This window comes from Nyctereutes procyonoides, unplaced genomic scaffold (assembly GCF_905146905.1).
Source record: "Nyctereutes procyonoides isolate TBG_1078 unplaced genomic scaffold, NYPRO_anot_genome, whole genome shotgun sequence".
NCBI classification, from domain to species: domain Eukaryota; kingdom Metazoa; phylum Chordata; class Mammalia; order Carnivora; family Canidae; genus Nyctereutes; species Nyctereutes procyonoides.
In genome coordinates this window covers 4,662,296-4,686,113 of record NW_026575119.1, presented here as the reverse complement: position 1 = coordinate 4,686,113, position 23,818 = coordinate 4,662,296, and the positions used below count along the sequence as shown (strand labels likewise).

Here is a 23,818-nt window from a genome sequence, read left to right as displayed (position 1 = left end):
AAAGGAAGTAGCAACCTGAGGAAAATCCTGTTTTCCTCAGTATTTTGTGTATTTTCTCCACAATTCTAGCCCGATTCTGGGAAGTTCTATGGTAATCATAAACTCTTAACCATCTGGTTCAGTGGTAATGTACGTCGCTTATTTTAAGTGGTTAGGTAAGCCTGTAAATAGGAGTTTATAAGGAAATAAACTTTACAGCCTACTAAAAAGTTAATATTTAATTGTTCAGTTAACCTTAGTGTTTTTGAAAAAGATTGGTATCTGTTCAGTGTTTATAATTAACTACATTAAACTTGTACTCAAGCTGACATGTTCAACTTTGTCAATATCTTTAAAGAATTGTTTTGTAGTTTAGAATTTAAGATTTCAGGACCCTCATCATTGAGAACAGGGGCTCTTCAACTCCTGTCCTCCCAGGAAAGAATTAATTGAATCACAGACTTGAAAGGGAGCTGTGCCGGAGAGAATAATGGCTCCCCAAAGATGTCCACATCCTAATTCCTGAAAGTTGAGAATATGTTTACTTATGTGGCAAAAGGGATTTTATCAATCTCTTGAGATGAGGGGATAAATCTGAGTGGGCCCATCTAATCACATGGATCTTCCTGAAAGGGAGGCAGGAGGATTGGGTCCAGAGGAGATGTGACATCCGAAGCAGAGATCAGAGTGATTCAAGGAGGAAGCCACAAACCAAGAAATGCAAGCAGCTTCTAGAATCTGGAAAAGGCAAGGAAACAGATTCTTACCTAGGGCTTCTGTAAGGGATGTAGCCCTTGCTGAGACCTTAGTTTTAAAGCCTGATTTTTACCACAAAGTTTGTGGTAATTTGTTACAGCAACAATATAGGGCCTAACAAGTTACCTGTTGAGTCCCTGTCCTTGACAAATGGCCTCTATTTGGACACCCTAACCAACCATTAATGCCTTAGGTCCAGAGTGTCCCATGCCATTTACCTTATGTTGAGGGGCTGCATAGAAAATGTTGCTCTCCTTTCTATATGATGCCTTGACTTACTTCCGAGTCATCTTTTTTTTTAAGGCTATACTCTTGAAGTTTTTGTCACTAGTACTTATGTCACAGATTATAGATTTTCCTTCCTAAATCTCCTACCTCATTTAATGTTCCAGATCCACAGGGAGACTTCTCTTGGTTAATATAAAATCCATAATTCCATGACTAACATGACTGGAGTGTCATTTAGTTGACATTCCTCCATCAGGTCTATAAGGATATCATGGGAGAACTTATCAGATGCCTGTCAAAATCCAGATGTCTTTTATATTCTCCCATCCAAACTATTCCCCAGTCCTCCATCATTTTAGCTGTTACTCATGTTAGCAAGTGTCTCCTGAAGAAGTCTCCTCAGAGTCTCATTTCCTTTCATTTAATATATTGTTCTAGAATTTTCCAGACAGTCTGCAAAGTACATTGTTGTCTTCTTTTTGAAAATTAGGATTATACATCCTTTATTGCCCTGTTGAGTTGACCTGATCTCAGGTTCACCCACATCTATCAAAGATTATTTGGTTGCATTTCAGCTGTTAATTTTCTCTGTATGCTGGGGTGAATTCATCCTGGCAAGTAATTATTGGATCTCTAAATCCCAATCTCTTCACCCATTTCCCTCTAATCAGGGTTTGGTCTTTCTAGTCTGAAGATTATCCTTCTCTTTCTTCTTATCTTCTGAGAACCACCATCCATCTCAAGCAGCAGGTCTGTATCTTTCCTGTTCTTCTCATTTCAAACATAACGTTAAGGCAACCCCCCCCCTTTTTTTTCCAAGTTTAAGCTATTATGGGCCATAATACATTCTCTTCTTATGGTCCCTTCTCTTGATCTTTTTGTATTGAGTCCTTTAAAAATTTGAGCCCATTAGGCTGCTCTCTGGGGGATCACATTAGCGCTGTTAGATGCCTCTACATTTTTATCTATTCAGATAATTTGCAGTAGTAATGTTGGAATTTCATTCTGGAGATCCCTCCCATTCTTCTTGAAGTATCTTTCCTTTTGAGTTCCAGGTCATGCATATATTTTCTTTGAACTTTTAAAATCGGTTCTTTTAAACTTCAGAGTTCAAATTTCACTATAGCCAACTTCTCTTTGGGTGCTTACTTCGAAGTTTTCAACATTTCTGCTCCACCTAATGAACTTTGCACCTCCTACTGGTCTCTACCATTCCCCAGTTGATCAGAATTAGATCCAAAGTGAGATTAAATTATCAACAATTCAAGGGAAAAGTATATCAGATTCTAAGTGTATAGAGACCCTAGTTTTAGTTGAGACTTCCAGCAGATAGCTAGGGATTTGACAATCCCCTTGTTATCTCTATCTGCTTTCATCATTTTGTGATTAGCATCATCCATTTACTGAAACTCCTTAGATAGTGTGTACTGGTTCCCCCAAATGATAGCTTGTCGAATGCCCTGTCCTTTTCTCTATACATAAATCGTCTGCAGTGAGCTACCACTGGTGTTCCATAGAGACCTATAACTTTTTGATGTGCACACAGGACTGTTGCAGCTCCTTGCCTAACTAAGCTATTCCTTTTGAACAATATTTTATTTGGAAGTCTTATCTCAAATGTGTTTGTCCTTGACTTTAAGAAAAAGTGTTTTTGTCCCTGTAGTTAATTTTGTCTGGTAACCGCTTCTGTGATTTGATAAATAAGCATCTGAAACTGTGTAATATATTTCCAAACATTATCTCAGTTATTTCTTCTTTGAAATCCTGGGCCTTTCTGCCATTGTTATTCTTCATGTCTTCTACAGTTATCAGTTTAACAGCTTTGTCTGGACATTTTTCTAACTGCATGTTCAGTTTAAAGGCTTCATTATTAAAAAAAAATAATAAAGGCTTCATTATTTGACCAGCTAATCTCCAGGCAAATGTGTTTCCCAGTCCTTATGAGATACTTGGGCCCATGTGCATATGTGTGTATATTTTATTTTATTTTATTGTTTTCTTATTATAAAAAATTTAAAATCTACATATTTATTTAGATGTGAAAGAAAATCTAAGTATCCAGATAGAAAACTGAAGTATGATCCAAGATTTCAAAGACAGCCATTAATACTATGGTATCGTGTATATACTTTTTACCTCCCTCACATACCAAAATACAGTAAATGTTGTTTGGTATGCTAAGCTTTTATCCAGAAAATAAAATCTTTTTTTCCAACACCAATTACATAATTGGCTGTTCTTATATTTCCTAAGTTTTATTTGAAGGTGAGCTGATATATATTAAAAATTCTAAGACTTCAGTTGAGTAAAAAATGTATACAAATCAGGCAGCACCAAACTGAAGTGCTTAGGAGCACTCTACCAACAGTTGCGCTGGAGGCAAGGATTACATAGAGGACACCTCGAGCAGAACAGGGAAGTTATTTGATTGGCTGTCTGCACACAATTGCCTTATTTGGGATAGCCCCGTTGGCTGTTTATGATTGGTTGTCCTTAGGTTTGATTTCTTAACCTTGAGGTGTTTACAGGCCTAGGTTTGGATTTGCTAGTGGTGGTTGGTAGGATATTAGAATCCCCTCAGTCCTAATGGCCTCTAATCAAATCTCTATTGATTTAGTCAATTTAACAGAATTTACCCTCACATAGGAAAAGAGAAGAAACCATCTCTGAGGCCCCACTTGCCCTCACATGCTTCCATTTCCTTCCCCTCCCTTGTAAGTCTTCTCTGACATTGTCATTTATTTTCCATACCAATCAGCAGAAGTAGGTGTGGGTTCTCATGCCCTCTACCACATCCTAGATTTGTTCCTAAACGATAACATTTCTACAAGTAGGCCACAAAAGGTCAACATTTAGTGCCTCAGATGTTCCACCGCCAAAGTCCTTGTGACTCTCACCCTTAAGGAGCCAACCTTTGTTGTGGACCTATGCTCTTATTCTTGGTTTTCTTAAGCCAAGGGTCCATCTAGTTTTTAAATATCCATTTTTGGGGTCCCTGGTTGGTTCAGTCAATAGAGCATACAACTCTTGATCTCAAGGTTGTAAGTTGGTGTAGAGATTACTTCAAAATAAAATCTTTAAAAAATAAATACCCATTTTTTTAAGATTGTATTATTTATTCATGAGAGACACAGAGAGAGAGGCAGAGACATAGGCAGAGGAAGAAGCAGACACCCCACAGGGAGCCCCATCCCATGCAGGACTCGATCCCAGGACCCCGGGATTACGCCATGAGCCAAAGGCAGATGCTCAACCACTGAGCCACTCAGGTGCCCCAATACCCATTTTCTTCTATTCTTGAACACTTGTCCTAGAGTCCCTACTGATCACTTTCTTTGCCCACATGATTTTCCTTCCTCCCAGTTCTTATCACTGTCAAAAATAAGTTGATCTGTGAGCTTCACCATTTCATTTTCTCAAGGAGAAGCCACTGTTGTCCATATTAAGTGATCAGAGTCACATACCTGCCCCTGTCAATAACTAGGATCCAAGTCTGGATGGTGTGGATGTGCACACAGTGACCCTTATGATGGCAGTCCTTAGGCAAACATACCTGCTTTTTTCACTCCATCGAGTAGATGTGCTTCTAGAAATGTTCCCTGTGCTGAACTCTCAGAAGAGAAGAGCAAAGGCTAGGTTCAAGTCCCACTCCCACCCCTTACTAGCAGTGTGATTTAGGCAAGCTTAGAGAGGTGTAAGCAATGAGAATAATAATCTCTAGAGTTTCACATGGCCTTTCTCTCTCCCTGCACTTTAAAAAAGCCTTTCCTGAGCCCCCCCATCTCAGCACGGCGTGGTCATTCATTTTCCCCTTCCCCTGCTTTATTTTTCTAGAGAGTGCCTGATTTACTGTCTCTAGTCTCTGCTAGAGAATATGAACTCCTTCTTGTCTTGTTCACCTACTGTATTCCCAGAGCCTAGCACATTGTTGGTTCATATTCAACACTCAGTAAATATTTGCTGAAGGAATGATTATTATTAGACATCAGTTAGGCTTTTGAGATCCCTTATCTAGGAAGAGTGACTGTTGGGAATATGTGTAGACTTTTTATGGCAATGGCCCAGAAGACTGTTTATCTCTTGCTACTTTCTTTGTACATATGAAGGCAAAGAGAGGAATAAAGAAGACTTGAGGTAGAATGTAGTTCACTATATAAATTGCTCAAATGAATTTATTTTTGCTTGGTCAAGAGAACTTGAGATTTCCTATATTGTACTCATCCTCCATGATATGACTAATAGAAAGTTATTTAGGTGATGTTCAGAAATGATTTTTGTATGTAAAAGTTACTCTTTCTCATCATCTAGTAATTTTCTGACCCAAATAGTTCTTTTTATATATGAGTTGTGATTTTAAAACATCAGGCCTTCTAAAGAAAAAAATATGAGTATAAAAATATTATTCCATCTAGGAATAATTTCCTAGAAAACCCATAGGAGGAGAATTGTTAAGGTTTATGTTAAAAGATATGTCCGTTTTGCATGCATGCTAACACTACATTTTAAAAATTGCTTTGCTGAAGTGTAGTTTTTATTCATCTATAGTTCTCGTTTCTCCTGTTTTGATTTTGAAAAAAACAAAGGTACCCTTAGATGCTAAGTGTCTGTGTTTGCAAAATTATCTCTCTCCAGTGGCAACTGTTCTGCTAATGTAGAAAACATCAGAATATGATATTAAAAGCACAGTTTGGTGAAGCTAGGGCAGCATGTTTTCCGTGTTAGCACTCCCACTTCGTACCCCCACACCCTGCCACACCACCTCATCTTCTGCCTTCTGCTCCATGGTAGTCGGCATCAGCTAATGATGATAACAAATCCCTTAGAAGTCATTAAAGCAAGCTGTATTTAATGTGCTTAATCATTTTAGATGAACCAAGTCATCTTTCTTCCTAATCACTTTAGAGGCTCTTTCCTGAGCACCATTCAGTTAACTGAATTTTTCTGAGTGCCCAGAACTGAGCTTTTAAGAAACATCTGTAGCCGTGGCTTGCTGAGATTGTAATTCACTTGATCTCAGTGAGTCTGTCGGAATCCAGGGATTAGAGTGTGCTTTCTTACATCATGGAAGGAATAGCTGGAAATTATGGCTGATAGGCCATTCGAAGTGTAGACATTATTCTTTCTCAGCTTGTTTGTCGGCCCTTCAGACCTCAGGCTCTCCTAAAGAAGTATGGTAGTAGCTTTGGCAAACGTTTGGTCAGCCTACTTCATTGGCTACTGTATAAAGGGAAATCTTCATCTCCACAGGATTTGGGAACTGCAAATGCCTTCTCTTAGGCCCTTACCCTGGGACTAGCCAAATCTTTCCCCTTCCTCCCACCTGTCTCATCCTCTTTCTGTCTTGGCCACACTTAGCTCAGTAGGTGCAACTCTGTACAAGGCACCAGGTGGATAAGGTACAAGCACTCAAGCAGGTAGCCCAAGTGTATAGGGTCATTCAGTGGGATGTATTAATAGCCCTTTGGAAAATGAAGCAAAAGCCAAAAAGGTGAGTTACGGCCAGGCCTTGAAGAAAAATGCAAAAGAATCTTCCTCAGGCTGGGATGGGGAGAAAAGGGGGGTGGGGATCAATTGACTGATTCTGCTCATCTGCAGCCTGAGTCGACCGGTCCAGAAATGAATTCAGCACTCCCTACCATCCTTCCCTGTCTTCTGTTTCTAACCTGTGGCTTAGTTCAAACTGTGAACAGTATTTCGTAAATGGAGCCTGCAGTTTCCTAGGATGCTTTTTCCCTGGAATGCTTTTTCATCATCTAGTTAAACATTGCTTTTGTCTTGTCTTTTTTCTGCCATTCTGTCTCTAATGGAACTGTGTTATTATGGATTCAGACCCCTTTCCCCAAGGGATTTTTACTGAGCATGAACTAACTCATATTCTAAGAAAAATTCCTCAGTGTTCTGTCTTTGTATGGGCCCCTCATAATCTAATTGCCTTTTTTAGTAGACCATAATGATTCCAGTTTGCCTATAGAGTTTTCTAAAGAATTATTTCTCTATGAAATGTTTTATTTTCAAGCAATGCTTCCACTCAGAGGACTTTATGATGATGTTGACATCTTAGTAAAATGATGTAAAATTATTATTAACTATGCTTGGTCGTCAGAAAGACCATTGACATGGGTTTTGGAAATGAAGAAAAGTTAGCTCTAATCTGGTTTTCCTAGCAGAGCAGAGAACAAAAGTGTCAAAAGAGACAAAGATTCAAGAGATGGTTTTTTATGGAGTAAGATTGCTGGAAAGAAAATGTTTTTCTACATTTGCTAGGAAAGAAACATAAAAATGTTTTCGATTATACTGAAGCTTTATTTAAAATCTTATGGAGTCTTGGCTGTCTAATCCAAGACATTCTTGCACAATAGAAATGGTTTGACTTCTGTCATTATTGGCTTACTGAGAAGTGTTTTAGTCCTTAACCCTGATCAAAACATCACTACCTGTATATGATAAGAATCAAGTCTGTGGATGGAGAGTAAAATGCTATGATGTTTAAATCAGTAAGTCCATAATCAGAAATTTCCATTTTGTCCTAAAATGTCTGTTTTTGCCTTCACCAAGCCTGAGATATGACTTGGTGAGTTTTTTTGTTTCACTTCTTTTTTATCTGCTTATTCTACTTTAATAGAAGATAGTGATGAACATTGGAGTGTCCAAAACAAGCACCAACATGCAGGCAGAAAGGGAAAAGAAGGAGAGGCAAAACGTTGGATTAACAGCATACAGGAATTGGGAGCTAGATCACAAATAACCAAATATCCACAGAAATAAATTTTAAAATACCAAACCAGGGGCACATGACAGGTTCAGTGGGTAGCACATGCGATTGTTGACTCAGGGTTGTGAGAGCCCCATGTTGGGTTATAGAGATACTTCAAAATTAAAAAAAAAAAAAAAGGTTAAACCCAAAATTGAAACTGTGACACCCTATTGATTACAATAACAGCAATACCTTCTGGTCTCCAATTAATGTACTTTTTTTTTTTTTCTAGAAAGAAAAAAAGGGTTTATTGAAATTGCTTTCTGGCGCCTCCACTAAACGCAAGCCCCGAACATCTCCTCCAGCGTCACCTACCCTGGAAGTGGAGCTTGGAGGCAGCGAGTTGCCTCTGCAGGGAGCAGTGGGTCCTGAGCTGCCGCTCGGGGGTGCGCATGGCAGGGTTGGCTCCTGCCCCACGGATGGGGATGGCCCAGCTGCTGCTGTGGTCCAGGATGCTCTTGCTCTGCATCGCAAGACCAGCTCTCTGGACTCGGCTGTTCCCATTGCCCCACCACCTCGCCAGCCATGCTCATCCCTGGGCCCTGTCATGAATGAGTCCAGGCCGGTGGTTTGTGAGAGGTGAGTCCACTGTTGTTCCTAGTGACCTTCGTGCTGAACTATTTATCCTGACATTAGGATACATTTCCACACCCTCCTATGTTTTTTTTAACCGAGTTTGTAGTAACAACCAACTACTGGCTTTCTTTTCCCACTTGCTGTGTTTCTTCCATGGGTTAGGCCGCCAGCGCCCTCTCTGTGTATTTTCTCCAGACAACCACTCCAGAATTGCATCCAGATGAAATTTGTGAATCCCTGGAACTTGGTTCACATCTCTTTCCTTCCTGCTGCTCTTCCACTGCCAGCAATTGCTCCCTTGTTTTGTCCTTTGCCTTTTTCATTAAACGTTTACATCTGTACCTGCTAGTTGCACAGCAGCTGGAGATTCTGACAACTGAGAAGGCTCTTTGTATTCTTCTTGAGTGAGGACAGTGTGACCCAGTTCTCAGAGACTTGACTCCTCTGCTGACAGAGGCACTCGGTTTGGTTATACCTGGAACTAGGAGTCCTGTTGTAGTGATTCTGGCTTTGAATAATGATTACAAAACTGTTTTATACAACCAGTGGGGTTCCAGGAGTACGCTGGGAAAAACTATATGGGGAGTAAGACTAATATCTGCTAGGACTACATGAATTTAAAAAGCATTGTTGGGGGATCCCTGGGTGGCTCAGCAGTTTAGCACCTGCCTTCAGCCCATGGCGTGACCCTGGAGTCCCGGGATTGAGTCCCACATTGGGCTCCCTGCATGGAGCCTGCTTCTCCCTCTGCCTGTGTCTCTGCCTCTCTCTCTCATGAATAAATAAATAAAATCTTTTAAAAAAATAAAAAATAAAAAGCACTGTTGTGGGGCACCAGGGTGACTCAGTGGTTGAACATCTGCCTTCGGCACAGGGCAAGAGCCTGAAGTTCTGGGATCAAGTCCCACATCAGGCTCCATGCAGGGACGCTGCTTCTCCTTCTGCCTATGTCTCTGCCTCTTTCTCTCTCTCTCTGTGTGTCTCTCATGAATAAATAAATAGAATCTTTAAAAAAAATTTTTTTTAAACACTGTTGGTTGGCCAGGAAAGCATCATGAAGTACACTAAAAATAGTGGACAATTTTCACATCATGCATAAATAATACAAACATTTATTTTTAAAAGTGCCATCTGTTTTATTGTGTCTGTAAGCGTTATTCCTTGTGTACCTGCACTTTATAAATGAACCAATTGTCTAATTTGTGGCAGTGTTGCATCGTAGGTAGCATTTTAGGTTACTGATTTGAAGTCTGACTATAAAATGTTACACTTCAAAATGACTAAATTCCCTCAGGTCTGTATTTCAGATGAACATTTGTGCCCACCAAAACTTGAGGCCTTCATTCATATAATCTGGGGGACATGCCTACTTACCAAAAAATAAACCAGAAAAGAATAAACTTTGAACAACCTATGTGCATTAAGTACAAAGTACATGGTTTATTATATATTTTCATGGTTAAGTGAGATAATTTTCCCTAGTTCTCATCCTTATAGAACCAGTTTTGAAATGAGAAATTACCCTAAAAAGTGTTCCTCCCCCACAAATAAAATCATTCTCTTTCCCCTCTTCTGCTATGCTCCTGCAGTATTACACCACTCGAGGCAGGCTCCTTCTTTCCTTCCCATCCCCAGGCATTGATCTGCAGTTTTTCCTTTGTGCCCTGTATCTGTCTCCTCTTTTCCCTGTCATTTGTGGTGTTTGTGTGACTGTTCTGAGTGCTAGTTCATTTTGCCCAGCCCCTCCCTGGGCACTGGCTCTGGCACTGCTGCCTGCCTCTCCCATTATGCATTCCTTTTCAGTTGCCAGATGTCCTGGATCTCTGTGGCTTCTGCATTCCGGCCCTCATTTCTAACAGCAGGCCCTGCTGTTCAGTGTGTCTGAAAAGGAGAAATCGCTAATGCAGACAGGTGATGGTGGTTCAGGGAGCAGGGGATTCACATCACCTAGGGTACAGGGAGAATTTAATGATGGAACAGATGGGCACAGGCACTCTGGAATTCTCTGGCAGGTCTTTTATATAACCATTTCAATTTTTACAAGTGGAAAAGGGGTCTTTGGAGAAGATTTCTGCTGGATTTTATATTTTTATAATCCATATGTTCAGTGGCATATTAAAAATAATAGCCAGACTGATCAACTTTTCACAGCCCCTTTGCCTTCATACAATGATGATAGTATTTATTTAACTTGTATTCTTAGGTCTGCCTGACTATAAAAACAATAGGGAAAATGTGCGGAAATAAGTAATATGGGAAAACATCTTATCCCCTGGGAATGAAATTTTTTGGTTAGTAGAAAGCTACCAAGTATATCATTTAGGGATTATCTGTTTTGACATTTCAAAATTTTTAACACAATAAAAAGTGCTTATTGCTAAAAAAGAAGGGAAGATTAACTTTCACATCAGTATGATTCTGAAAGTATCTCAGGATCTTAGATTCCTTGATTCACCATGTAAACATCAACAGCTCCTGCTCTGGCAAAGTGCAGAAGCCTGCCTGGGTTCTTCTGGTAGAATTTTTCCTGATAGAATTTTGTGGAAGTAGTTGTCACTGTAGTATTGGTACAGGGTGAGATAGAATTCCCCTACAGGTTATAATGAGAACAAGCATAAAATTTCTCCTCAAACCATGGCTCTGTCCCATAAATCTAAGGTAAAAAAATGTGAGTAGGGCAGCTGGTGCCTTCAAAGGAAAGAAGCATTCACGTGACATAAAGACTTAAGCAATCTCACAGTAAGAAAGGATGAACCTTGAGGTGTGTTGACAGGTCTTGGTGTCAGCTGAGACAATTCTCTGAGGAACAAAAGAATCCTTTTGTGTTTGTTAGAGAGGCTGAGGAAACAAGCAAGCGATGCTATATCCTGGAGGCAGGAGATGTATAATTGATGACAGCAGAAATAATAGAACAAATATTTTAGGTTCTATTTTAGGTAATGGAGGAAAAAATAATTCGAAAATTGTGAAGAGAAAATAGAAATAAAATAATACTTCAGAAGGGATGACAATAAAAGAAAGTATATGTGACAGGCTTTTTTTTTTTTTTTTTTCCTCTCCTGAAAATGAATAGATAAGGGCTTAAGGAAACACAGCTCACCATCTCTGTGTGTATTTTGAAGCTTAGGAATTAAACTGATAACCACATACCTATAAACCCATCTCCTAAATTGGAAAAGAACCTATGATCTTTGATCAGGGATTAAGCTAGAACACTTGGAAACACACAAATTGGATAGAGATAGATTTACAGAGTCAGTCAGGTTTAACCAGCATGATTAATTTGAGTTAGTGACAATGAACCCACTGAGTGAAGCAATGGATATAATTTACTTGGACTTCAAGCAAAGCTACAGAATAAGCTAGTATGGTTTTGCCAGTGAAATACTTAATTGGATATTAGATTGCTGTAGCAACTGGCAGAAAGCAGTGCAGGTTACTTACCCAGGGTGATGGGCAGAGTGCCTCCCAGAACCCCAGGGGGTCCAATTTGGACTGTACCAGGAGAGATTAGAAACAACAACAACAAAAATGTTTGAATTGCAGAGAATGCAAGAGACCAGAAAAATAAAGGAAATAGAAAATTTATACAAATAAAAGATTGCAAGTGCTTATTACGTAGAAGCCTGAACACCATAGCCCAAGCCTGGAAGATTGGCAGTGGGATGTCAGTGGAGCTTCTTTGTTGTTGTTTTTCAAATTTTTTTATTTAAATTCAATTTGCGAACATACCCTATATAACACCCAGTGCTCATCCCATCAAGTGCCTTCCTCAGCCCGTCACCCAGTTACCCATCCCCCACCCACCTCCCTTTCTGCAACCTTTGTTTCCCAGAGTTAGAGGTCTCTCATGGTTTGTCTTCCTCTCTCAGGTTGTTTTTCCCCACCCAGTTTCTCTCCTCTCCCTTGTAATCCCTTTCACTATTTCTTGTATTAGTGAAGCTTCTTTGTGTAGCAAGCCTCTGTGTCTTGAATTCCATCCTGGTAACTGTCACAAAAACTGAAGGTCAGAAAGCCACCAAAATGCAGAGGCCCATTCAGGGCCAAGTCTGTGAGCCATGCTGTACGCCTCACACTGCCTCTCAGGTGCTCTGTTCAAATGCATAATTTACCACTCAGCTTTCCATTTTTTTTTTTCATTTTTCTTTCTTTTCTTCCCCCTAATCTTTCCATTGTTTTTTTATTCACTCACTTATTCATTTATCTTATTTTTAAATTGTGTTAAAATATACATAAAGTTTACCTTTTTTTTTTTTAGTTTACCATTTTTTTAAGGTAAAAGTCAGTGACATTAAGTAAGTCCCTATTGTTGAATAACCATCACCACTATCCATTTGTAAAACTTCTTTGTTATTCCAAACTGAAACTCTGCACTCACTAAACAGTAAGTCCCCATTCCTTTTTCTGGCACCTCTTGACAACCACCATTCTACTTTTCTATGAATTTGACTGTTGTAGGAACTTTATAGGTGGAATTGTATGATATTTGGCCTATTGTTCATGGCTTATTTCACTTAGCATAATGTTCTCAAGGTCCTTCTATGTTTTAGCATTTGTCAAATTACATTCCTCTTTAGGGAGCTTTGCACTTTTTGGAAATAGTTTTACTATACATTGTGCTTTTTCTTTTGTCATTCAACATGCTTATTAAGAATTATCACAAGAGGCACCTGAGTGGCTCAGTCAGTTAAGATCTCACTCTTGATTTCAGCTCAGGTCATGATCTCAGGGTTGTGAGATTGAGCCCTGCATTGGTGGGCTCCATGCTGTGTGTAGAGCCTGGTTAAGATTCTCTAAAAAAGGGCAGCCCGGGTGGCTCAGCAGTTTAGTGCCGCCTTCAGCCTGGGGCGTGATCCTGGAGACCTGGAATAGTCCCACGTCAGGCTCCCTGCATGGAGCCTGCTTCTCCCTCTGCCTGTGTCTCTGCCTCCCTCTCTCTCTCTCTCTCTCTCTCATGAATAAATAAAAATCTTTTTTTAAAAAAAAGAATTATCATGAACTATACTAAGTGGTATGAGGCATATAAAGTGAATTTACCGTTATCTCAGCCCTCAAGCAGCTTATGGTCTGGGATAATAAATGAGACAGGGATGGAGATGATACCAATACAATGAACACTGTGCTAAGTGCCATAAGAAATGTACATGAGGCCTCCGGGATCCAAGCGAGCATGAAATTACTTCCAGCCATGGGACTAGAGAAGATTTTGCAGGGCAAATTGGAGCCAGGCTGTGGGGGGCTGGTCAGGTGTGGATGAGCAGAGATCCTATCCTCACAGGGAGTTCCCAATAGAAGGAACCACATGAGCCAAGGAGTGGAGAGATAAAAGCTATGTATGGTGGGTACATTCAGGTTTAGAGACCTGTTTCGTTCATTTATGGAGATAATTGTAGATACAGATAGAGGGGAAGGTCAGATCATTGAGAGCTTTACATACCAGGCTAAGGATTAGCCTTATTCACCAGCTGAGGATTAGGCTTATTCACAGGCATTGGAAGCCAGTAATGATTTTTGATCTATAGGCAACTATAGGTAGAGTTGCCAGTTAAGAAAGAGCTTGTCAGGAAAAAAAAAAAAAAAAAAAAGCTTGTCAGGACGCCTGGGTAGCTCAGAGGTTGAGCATCTGCCTTTGACCCGGGGCGTGATTCCCGGGTCCTGGGATCAAGTCTGCATGGGGCTCCCTACATGGAGCCTGCTGCTCCCTCTGCCTGTTTCTCTCTCTTTCTGTCTCTTATGAATAAATAAATAAAATCTTTAAAGAAAGAGAGTCTGTCAGTTCTGTATAGAATGGAATGGGGTCAGAGAGGACAGGTAGTTTTTTTGACCAGGTGGAAGGTCATGAATTTGCCAACCAGGATGGTAGCAGTGACCATGAAGAATAGATAGGGCGCGGCTCTGAAAGTGGGATTAGCAGGTCCACAAAGGTTATGGGAGAGGGATCTTTGACTTCTGAGGTTCACTGTTTCCCAGAAGCCCTACTCAAAGACAAGCATAATCGAAGTGAGGCAGAGGGTGAAGGAACAGATGTGAGGGGCCTCTGCAGCTGTGCCTTACATCTGTTTGTTGGTCTGTAAACATTCTACTTTCCATGCCTGAGATGGTTGGCCAGTTGTGCCCAGAATTTGGCCTTAAGAGTCTATGTTAGAAATCTGTGTACATACTACCTCACAAGGCTCGAGGCCAGCTTCGGAGCTGGAAGATTTCTAAGTAGAGTCTGTTACCGCTGCACCTGGTAGTCTTCATACAATCAGGCCTGTGTCACAGTTTCCATTATGCACATGGTTTCTCATTCCACCTTCCCCTCCCTCGCCCCCCCCCCCCCGGGTTTATAACTGAGCAATGAAAATTTGCTCCCACTGGGAACTTGGCAGGAAGATTATGTTCTTAGCCCAGCAGCAGTTCTAGTTCAAAAATTTTTTGACAAAATTGGTTTAGTGCATTTTATAAAATGCAAATATTAATCTAATTCACTTCAAGTTTTTCAAGAACTATTTTTGTTCCATTTCACCTTTAAGGCAGCTCACAGAGAACCGACAGGGAATACATGTCATGAGAGATCTACTCTGAATATAATGTGAATCACTTGTATGCTTCTTTCCAGACTTACAGTGCTTTGCTCAAATTTTAACTTGCCCCAAATGGCAACCTGTTATATTGCTTTTTACATGAATTTTTAGCTTGTTGGCAACAGACTTGAGAAATCTTTTCACCTGGATTTCTTCCTTCAGATAAGTGTATGATGAGATTATTTGTCTTGCTTTTAAAGGTATCAGAGAAGGAATTCCAAAACCTAACTTTATCATTCTAAAGTGTCAAGTGTCATTATAAGGCAGTTCTTTAGGCTGTGGTCTGAGTCTCTTTATAGTAGAAGTGGCCAGTGACTTCCTGGCCCATCCTTCACCTCCTTGAAGTACCAGACCCCTCCTGCTTTTGCGTAAGTCATGTGATCCCAATAGGAGCTAGTATTTTGGGATATAAACTCTGTAAGAGACACCATGCTAAGAGCATCACACTTAGAATATTACTCCATTACATGACAATATCTGTTTAAGTTACTGCGATCTTTTTCTACAGATAAGGAAGCTGGGACCAAGAGATCAGAGATAATTAGCCCAAGTGACGCTACTCCAAATGACTTTTAAGGCCACATCAACCCAGCCCAGAGCTTCACATACAGTGTGTTTGCACACAGTGCCAGGCCTCCTCCCTCAGTTCATGCTTGATTGAACACTGAGCCTTGTAATTCATGTTTGAATTAACAGAATCTTTCTTAGAAATAATAAGTCAGCCTCTATGCTGTACTTTTGCTTTAGACCTTAGAGGATAATTTGGTTCATGTGTCCAAAGTAGCTCAGGAATTGTTTGGGAAGCCATGCAACTTTTGCAGAGATGCCCTTTTTTTTTTTTTTTTTTTTATAGAGTAATATAATAGTCTGGGGCTCTTGCTGTGGTCTTTCTTAATGAGAGTGTATTCTAGTTTTTATGAGATGGAGATTGGTGAAGCTAGCAATCTTCTTAAAGGACTGGGCTCTAATCGGTTTCATACTTTAGAGGCAGTTCTATAGTACTTGTTATGACTACCATATTTAAGCCATACCAGTCTTTACTTAACAGTCAAGAGTGAGTCACTGTGAGGCTTTGGACTTCTTTTCTGACTTTAAGAACCAAACAAAAGTAGTAACTCAGAATTACCTTTATGACCAAATATTGCATAAAGCCAATGGAGAAAGATGTATGTTCACATTTTTTAGTTATCTATTGCCATGTGACAAATTACCCCCAAAATTGAGTGGCGTAAAATAACAAACATTTTGTTACCCCACAGTTTCTGTGGGTTGGGAACTTGGAAGTGCCTTATCAGCGTGGTTCTGACCTGGATTATTTCCTGAGGTTGCAGTCCAGATATTGGCCTCAGCTGTAGTCATCTAAAGGCTTGACCAGGGCTGGGGGATTCTCCTCCAAGATGGCTTTCTCACATCACTATTGGGTAGTTAGTTGGCTTTTAGAAAGACACCTCAGTTAGGGACAGCTGGGTGGCTCAGTCTGTCAGAGCATCCGATTTTGGTCTCAGCTCAGGTCACAATCTCGCAGTCATGGGATTGAGCCCTGCATAGGCTCCATGCTCAGCAGGGAGACTGCTTCAGATTTTCTCTCCCTCTCCTTCTGCCCCTCCCACTGCTGCTTGCTCTCTCTCTAAAATAAATTAATTAAATGTTTTTTTAAAAAGAAAAGAAGGGCAGCCTGGGTGGCTCAGCGGTTTAGCACCTGCCTCAGCCCAGGGCATGATCTTGGAGACCTGGGATCAAGTCCCACATCAGGCTCCCTGCATGAAGCCTGCTTCTCCCTCTGCCTGTGTCTCTGCCTTCTCTCACTCTCTGTCTTTCATGAATAAATAAATAAAATCTTAAAAAAAAAAAAAAGAAAAGAAAAGAAGACCTCAGTACCTACCGTGTGATCTTCTCCCATAGGAATGTAGAGTTTTCTCACAACATGGCAGCTAATTTTCTGTAGACTGTATGATCCAAGAGATACTGATATAGAAGCCACAATGCCTTTTATGATCTAGCCTCGGAAATCACACACTTCCACAGTATTTTACTAGTCATCCCTGTGCATTTATGGGAAGAGATCACACAAGAGAATGAATACCAGGAGACGAGGGTCACTGGGGCCATCTTAGAGGTTGGCTAGCATATACCACCTGTTGGGAATAGCAAGAGAGGAATAAGGGAGGGCAATAATACTGGAAAAATAGAGAAAGATAAAAGGATATGAGGCACAGAACATGTCTTCCATGGCTGCTAATCATAATTTTCCTGGAGACTCAAGAGAGAGGAAGAAGGGAGACAGATAATATTAAACCGATAAGGCTTCTGGGGTTTTTAAGTGATAATCATACTTTCCCTACTAATATCTGAGTTGAGAACCAATAGAGAAAGAGACACAGTTATCAGACTAATGGAGAGCAGAATGTCAACCTCCTTATTGGTGGTACTGGATTGGATTTGTAGCCATTGTGCTCCCCTCCCTGTCTAGACCTTAGGACAGCCTGCCCAGGGGTGGATTTGGTTATGTAAGGGAAATGAACTTCCTTAGAATTGCTGCCTCATGCATGTCAAGGCCCAATATAAAGGACACAGAGAGACAGACTTCAGACCCACTTCCAGAAGGCAGGTCTGCCCCCCTGGCCCCTGACCATTGTTTGCTTCCAATGTGGCAGCAGAGGCAGAGCAGAGCCCAGAGGAAGGTAGCTTAGGAAGGACTGAAACCACCTACTCAGCTTCTCCTAGTCTCACTAATCCAGTAAATTCACTCCTTTCTTCTTGGAGGAGAGGGAAGGACAGGGCATTTCCTCCTAGGAAATGGAATAACATTTTCCATATGGGAGGGGACAAGAATAGCTCTCCCTGTAAACGTCACTCAAATAAACCAGTCTGAGTCATCAGTAGTGGACTATGAAGCACATCCAAACTCCAACAATCTCTACAAAACAGAGAATAGTGTATTTTGAGTTATTTTACAAATGTTATAAACAAACTTATGTTATTTCCTATTCTGTTCATGTTTAAAGCTATGTGTATTAGTAGTACACTTTTTTTTTTCCACTACTTTGTATGGCTTTAACTAAAATATATCTCTTTTTTCTAGGCACAGGGTGGTAGTTTCCTATCCTCCTCAGAGTGAGGCAGAACTTGAACTTAAAGAAGGAGATATAGTGTTTGTGCATAAAAAGCGAGAAGACGGCTGGTTCAAAGGCACATTACAGCGTAATGGGAAAACTGGCCTTTTCCCGGGAAGCTTTGTGGAGAACATCTAAGGAGACTAACACTGAGAAGGGTGAAAGTCACATCATACAACAAAGTAGCACAAAGCATTTTAATGGAAAGAGCACATCTGTGGACTTCCAGATAGTCAGGAGATGAGCAAAGGATTGGTGCGTGACCCCAGTGCCCCCAGCACGGTTAGGCCAGCCAAGACCATGAAGAAGGGGTGCGTGTGTGCGTGTATGTGTGTGTGTGTGTGTGTCTTGTCACTCTGGATTCGGATGTATAAGGTGTGCCTTGTACTGTCTGATTTACTATACAGAGAAACCTTTTTTAAAAAGATATATAGCTAAAATGGACAATTGTTTACAAGGCTTAACTAATTTATTTTCTTTTTTAAACTTGAATTTTTCTTGTAATAAATTCATTGGATTGTGATTTTAAGGAATTATTAATTTATGAAATGATAGCTAAGGAGAAGCTGGATTATCTCCTGTTGAGAGCAAGAGATCGTTTTTGACTTAGAATGAACCCCCCTTCTCTCCCCCTACCGGTGTTACTCTTTGCTTCTTTAAGATAGAAATGCCAGTTCTCTAATTTGGTTTTCGTCTTTTGGAAACTAAACATATAACTGAATCAAGTATCAGTAAAGGCCTGGGGTAGGGAGACAGAAACTTGAGAGAAAAGAAGTTAGTGGTTCCGTCTTTCTGGTTTGGTCAGGAATCCTCCTTAAGACCTAGTTCTCAGTATAATTTAGTGGGTTTTAAATTTCCCTAGAATGAAGTCAATAAAGTGATAAGGAAAAATAAGGCACAATCCTTGAACAAAAATGTATTCAGAAATATATTTAGTTTTATAACAGAAGGAGCTCAGTTCATTGTTGGAAATTGGGAAAATTGAAGTTGTGCTCCTGAGAGTGGCTATGAGATATAATCTCCTATTTTTACCCCAAGTGATCTGCATGCCCAGGACACAATAAAATGTTTGTGAGATCGTGGTGGTGATGCCCTCGTGCTGAAGTTAAAGGCTATAAGAAACACTGTGAAAAGTTTACATTCATCCATTGTGGTTCTTTTCCCACCGTCTTGCATGTGTTACTGGATCCCCACAGTAATATCGACTGTGCATGGAGTGTATATTTCACTGCAGTGTCCTGTTGAGGTTAGTTTGTGCTCAGAAGTGACCAATGCAGGAGGTGTAAAATAAATAGTATTCTTTTCGCTCCTGACCACGGTCTCTGGGTGTATGCCCTCCCTCCCTGGCTAAGGCATCCATCAGCCATTATACAGTCATTCATGAAAATGTTCCTTTCTGTCCTCCTAACCAATTGAGGTAAAGGATGAGCCAGGAGGCTGTTGCTGTTACCGTTCCCTTGATGCTCCCTTGCAGCTCTGGGAGGCCTTGCTCAAGGGAAAATGGCCACACCTTACAATTGCAGCAGGATCCAGCTGAGCCTGTCTTTATATCCATTCTTTGATGTCATTGGCCTCTTCTCCCCATTACATTCCAGGGCCACTGCAGTTGTGGGTCTGGTAGTCCTAAAAACAAAAGGAGGGAAGACAGCCTGGTAGTGAATGAAATTGTTGCTACAGTTTTCTTGTGGAAAAAAATTTTTTTTCATTTTTTACTCTTAAGAATTACAACTGGGATATAGAAACATGAACTGAAAAGTCTTGCAATAGCAAGAGGTTTCATGGTCTTAAAAAAGATGTTATATGGTTGAAATGAAATCATTCCTAAATTAACCTTTTAGTATGTATATATATATATATATATATATATATATATAACACTGTACATTATGTTCCTGTGTGTTGATTTTAAAAAAAAAATACTTTACTTGGATATTCATGTAATATATAAAGGTTTGGTGAAATGAACTTTAGTTAGGAAAAAAGCTGACATCAGCTTTCATCTGTGTAAGTTGACACCAATGTGTCATAATATTCTTTATTTTGGGAAATTAGTGTATTTTATAAAAATTTTAAAAAGTAAAAAGACTACTACAGCTTAAGATAATTTTTTACCTGTCTTCTCCATATTTTAAGCTATGTGATTGATGTACCTCTGTTAATAGTTTCCTGGTATAAAGTTGGTTAAAATTTCATCTGTTAATAGATCACTTAGATAATATAATGTATGGGTTTTCTATTGGTTTTTTGGAGACAGTAGATGGAGATTTTGTAACAAGGGCTTGTTACACAGTGATATGGCAATGATAAAATTGCAATTTATCATTCCTTTCCATGTTAATAGTTTGAAGACTGGAGAAAAGGTTCAAGATTAAAATTTGATGTTCAATCATGTGTTCCTTGTGTTAATTCTTAAAATTTTTCTTTTTCTCCTTTTTTAAATGTTTTTTAATTTTTTAAATTTTCTTTCTCCTTTTTTAAACCTAAGACACATTTGACTTAAATTCTACTTCATAAAAACCCTTTGCATATACCTCAAAAAGAAGGTGTCTACAATAATCAGTGGTTATGATACATTTTACCTCTCCAGCTAACAAACCTCTTTGGTTAGTTTCTCCAAGAAGCTTAAAGTCTTCTTAAAAGAGCTTATGGGTATTACCACTTCTGCTCCCCTGCACCTTTCATGGCAACTAAAATGTCTGGTGGCCACTAGAAGTTGTTTCTTAGCCACAGAAAGAAGTAGTAGACCTATAATCAACTGTATAATTGCTGTAGGCCTCAGCAAAGCGTGGGAACATCATCTTTAGACTCTGATTTTACTCTTCCATGGAATGCCAACAAGTTGTACATTTAAAGAAACCATGTACATCCTGTTAAAAATATTTTTCTAACCTAACTTTTAGTTACTATCAAATTACTTACCAGAATTAAAAATCCGGAATTCCAGTTTATAAATCATAGCTTTGCCAAAAACTACCTTTGTGACTACTTGGGCAAGTTACTTATTTCTTAGTTTCCCCTGTTACTGCCCTGTCTGCCACACTGAGACTTGTTTGAAAAGTGCTATTGTAGTAGGTGGCATTATTTTCATATCTGGTTTCAAATATTTCCTCTTATTCTCTTGGAGTACATGCATGTAATTCCATTACTGGGTCTAATTAAATTTAGAAGGAACATATTAAGGTGATGTTTCCAACTGCTATGCATTTAATTTTTTGTTCCTGATGAGAATAGGACCTTTTTCATATCTCCAGAAGTTCGGGTGAATATTTCACAACATTAGAATTCAAGTTTGGAAAATGCTTTTAATAGATGTTAGGCTAAGTTGTTGTGTGTATCCGTGTGAAATTTTTTAAAAATTTGTTTGAACCAATTAAACTATGTTCTTACCAAAGTGGCATCCTAATGAAATTATTCCTTTCCAAGAGAAAGAATTTGCCGAGCTACCACAGTAAGGTAGAGGATTAGCCTGTGTCCAGGCTTAGCAAGGCCTTGCCCTTCATGAACTCCTGTCAACTGCAGACTGTAATGGGGCATGCTCTGGTACATATGGATATATCTAATGGGACTTTGCTCTGTTCCTGGGACCATCAGAGATAGTTAAGAAGCTTTTGGAGCAGTAACCAGCCATGTGAACTGTGACAGTTTTAAAATACTCTCTCTGATTTACAAATGAGTGTTTCTTTTATTTATTTTGCGTTTCTTATTAATAACTTCCTGGCTTGGCTTGTTTGGATTTCCATCTTGAAAACACCACCTTGGTCTCATTTAGGATGGACCTGCAATTCACATTAATCTTTGAGCCACCATTCAATACCACTATTATATGGCAAGACTACTTTAGTGGTACTGTTAAGTCTCCAAAGACAGCAGAACTATCTCTACTGGTAATCAGTGAGCCATACGTCACTGCTATTGCTTCCAACTTAAATAAGAAATTTGGTTCCAGAAGGCTCTGACCTTGAGTTGACTCTTTCAAGGTCTGAATTCTTATAAAAGTACTGGAGAAAACCATGAGAGATTTCAGAGTGAGAAGGCCAACTATGACATAAAAACCAGAAGCCATGAAAAAAGAAAACCTTGATACATTCAACACAGAAAAAGTATCTACATGACAAAATACCATAATCAAACTCAAAGTAATAGGGAAAAAAGTATTTGTAACTCCTGTAACAAACAGAATTTCATTTACATATAAAGAGCTCCCACAAATCAATAAGAACATAAGCCCAAAAGTAAAATTGACCAAGGATCTGTGACAGAAACTGACAATTGCCTCCTAATATTAATTTTCTTATTCTCCCTTATGAACTGATATCTGGGCAATGTCCTCAGTTAACTGCATCCAGTTTTTCTTGGGTGCATCTCTGTTACTAAGCTGTTGAGAAAACAGCTTAAGTGTTAAAAGAGACTTCTGGTAAGTTTTCTTAAAAGGGCACACTTCCTTTGACCATTTTGCTTTTCCTTCTTCCAGCCTGCAATGTAGACTTGATGGCTGATACTCTAGTAACTGTTGAACCATAAGATAACTTTCAAGAGAGCAGGCACATTTTAATGTGATAGAGAAGAAAAAAAGAGCCTGAGACGTTGATACACTTATGGCCTTCAAGTCAGCTTGCACTACTCAGCCTTAGAGATGATTTATGTGAGAGTGAGTCCCTTGATTTTAAGCCACTGGAGTCTAATCTCTTACCCTTAACTGCCCTGACTGATACCAATGTAAATCGACAGTTCAGGGATGCCTGGCTGGCTCAGGCAATGGAGTATGTGGCTTTTGATCTCAGGTCTCCCACTGGGCATAGAACGCACTTAAAAAATAAATAAGGGGCACCTTGGTGGCTCAGTCAGTTAAATGTCTGACTCTTGATTTTGGCTCAGGTCAGGTCATATCTCAGGGTTATGAAATCAAGCCCCACGTCATACTCCACACTTAATGGGGGTCTGCTGGAGATTCTCTCCCTATGCCCCTCCCCTTACTCTCTTTCTCTAAAAAATAATTAAATTGATGGTTCATCACATGAAATTCAAACATATTAAAAGATGTTCTACTTTGTACCCAATATAAATGGCACATTAACAACAGTGAAATACTTTTCATCTGTAACATTGGAAACTAAAAAATTAGAAATCACTGTGTTGGCAAAATGAGGAACACTTAATACTTTGCTAATGAGAATGGAATTTGATAAAATATCTAGGGAGAGCAATCTGGAAAATATCAAAATTGCAGATGCACTTACCCATTCTACTTTTAAGAATTTGTCCTCCAAGTATATTTATTTATCAAGTGTAAAATGACAGTTCCCATATTTGTTGCAGCATTTATACATTGATTTTTTGCTGTGTGGGGCACCAGTGCCCCAACCTCTATGTTGTCCAAGGGTCAAGTGTATTTAGAAGAGAGAATGAGAGAGGAGACAAACATTAAAAATTTTTTAGGAAAATGAGATCTTTCAAATTAAGTAGAAAGCAAGGGATTTCTCACTTTAGTGAGAATGTTTCATCATTTTACTTTTGAGTTCAAGAACAGATAGAAAAATGATATCATTTAGAGACGGTGATCCCACATTTCCACTTCTTTGTTCAGAGCACATTATCTACAAGAGCGCAGGAGAGCCCAGAGGTTGACTTTCCACAAAGGATTGACTTTTATTCCTCTGCCATTACTTTGGGAAATTGAGAGACTTGTTTTAGAGTACAATGGATCCCACAAATAAGACCTTATGAAATAAATTGGATACACAACAAGGTCAATAATTAGATTCTACTGGGGCCTCTGCAGGTAGTCCCAAGATGCAGAACTCCTAGATTTGCCATGGTACAAAATGAAGGAAAAGTATCAACAAAAG

The 23,818-nt window shown here is 39.5% G+C and overlaps 1 protein-coding gene across 3 annotated transcripts in view; it reads left to right on the top strand.

Annotated features, from left to right (window-relative positions):
* SH3RF1 (SH3 domain containing ring finger 1) overlaps positions 1-20,358 on the top strand; it is a 184,557-nt gene extending 164,199 nt beyond the window's left edge. For all 3 annotated transcript variants that reach the window (XM_055334459.1, XM_055334461.1, XM_055334460.1), the window contains 2 exons: positions 7,950-8,296; positions 17,942-20,358. In XM_055334459.1, coding sequence (XP_055190434.1) covers positions 7,950-8,296; positions 17,942-18,110 — 516 coding nt within the window. In that variant the 3' untranslated portion in view covers positions 18,111-20,358. The remainder of the gene's footprint in view (positions 1-7,949; positions 8,297-17,941) is intronic.
* The last annotated feature ends 3,460 nt before the right edge of the window (positions 20,359-23,818 follow it).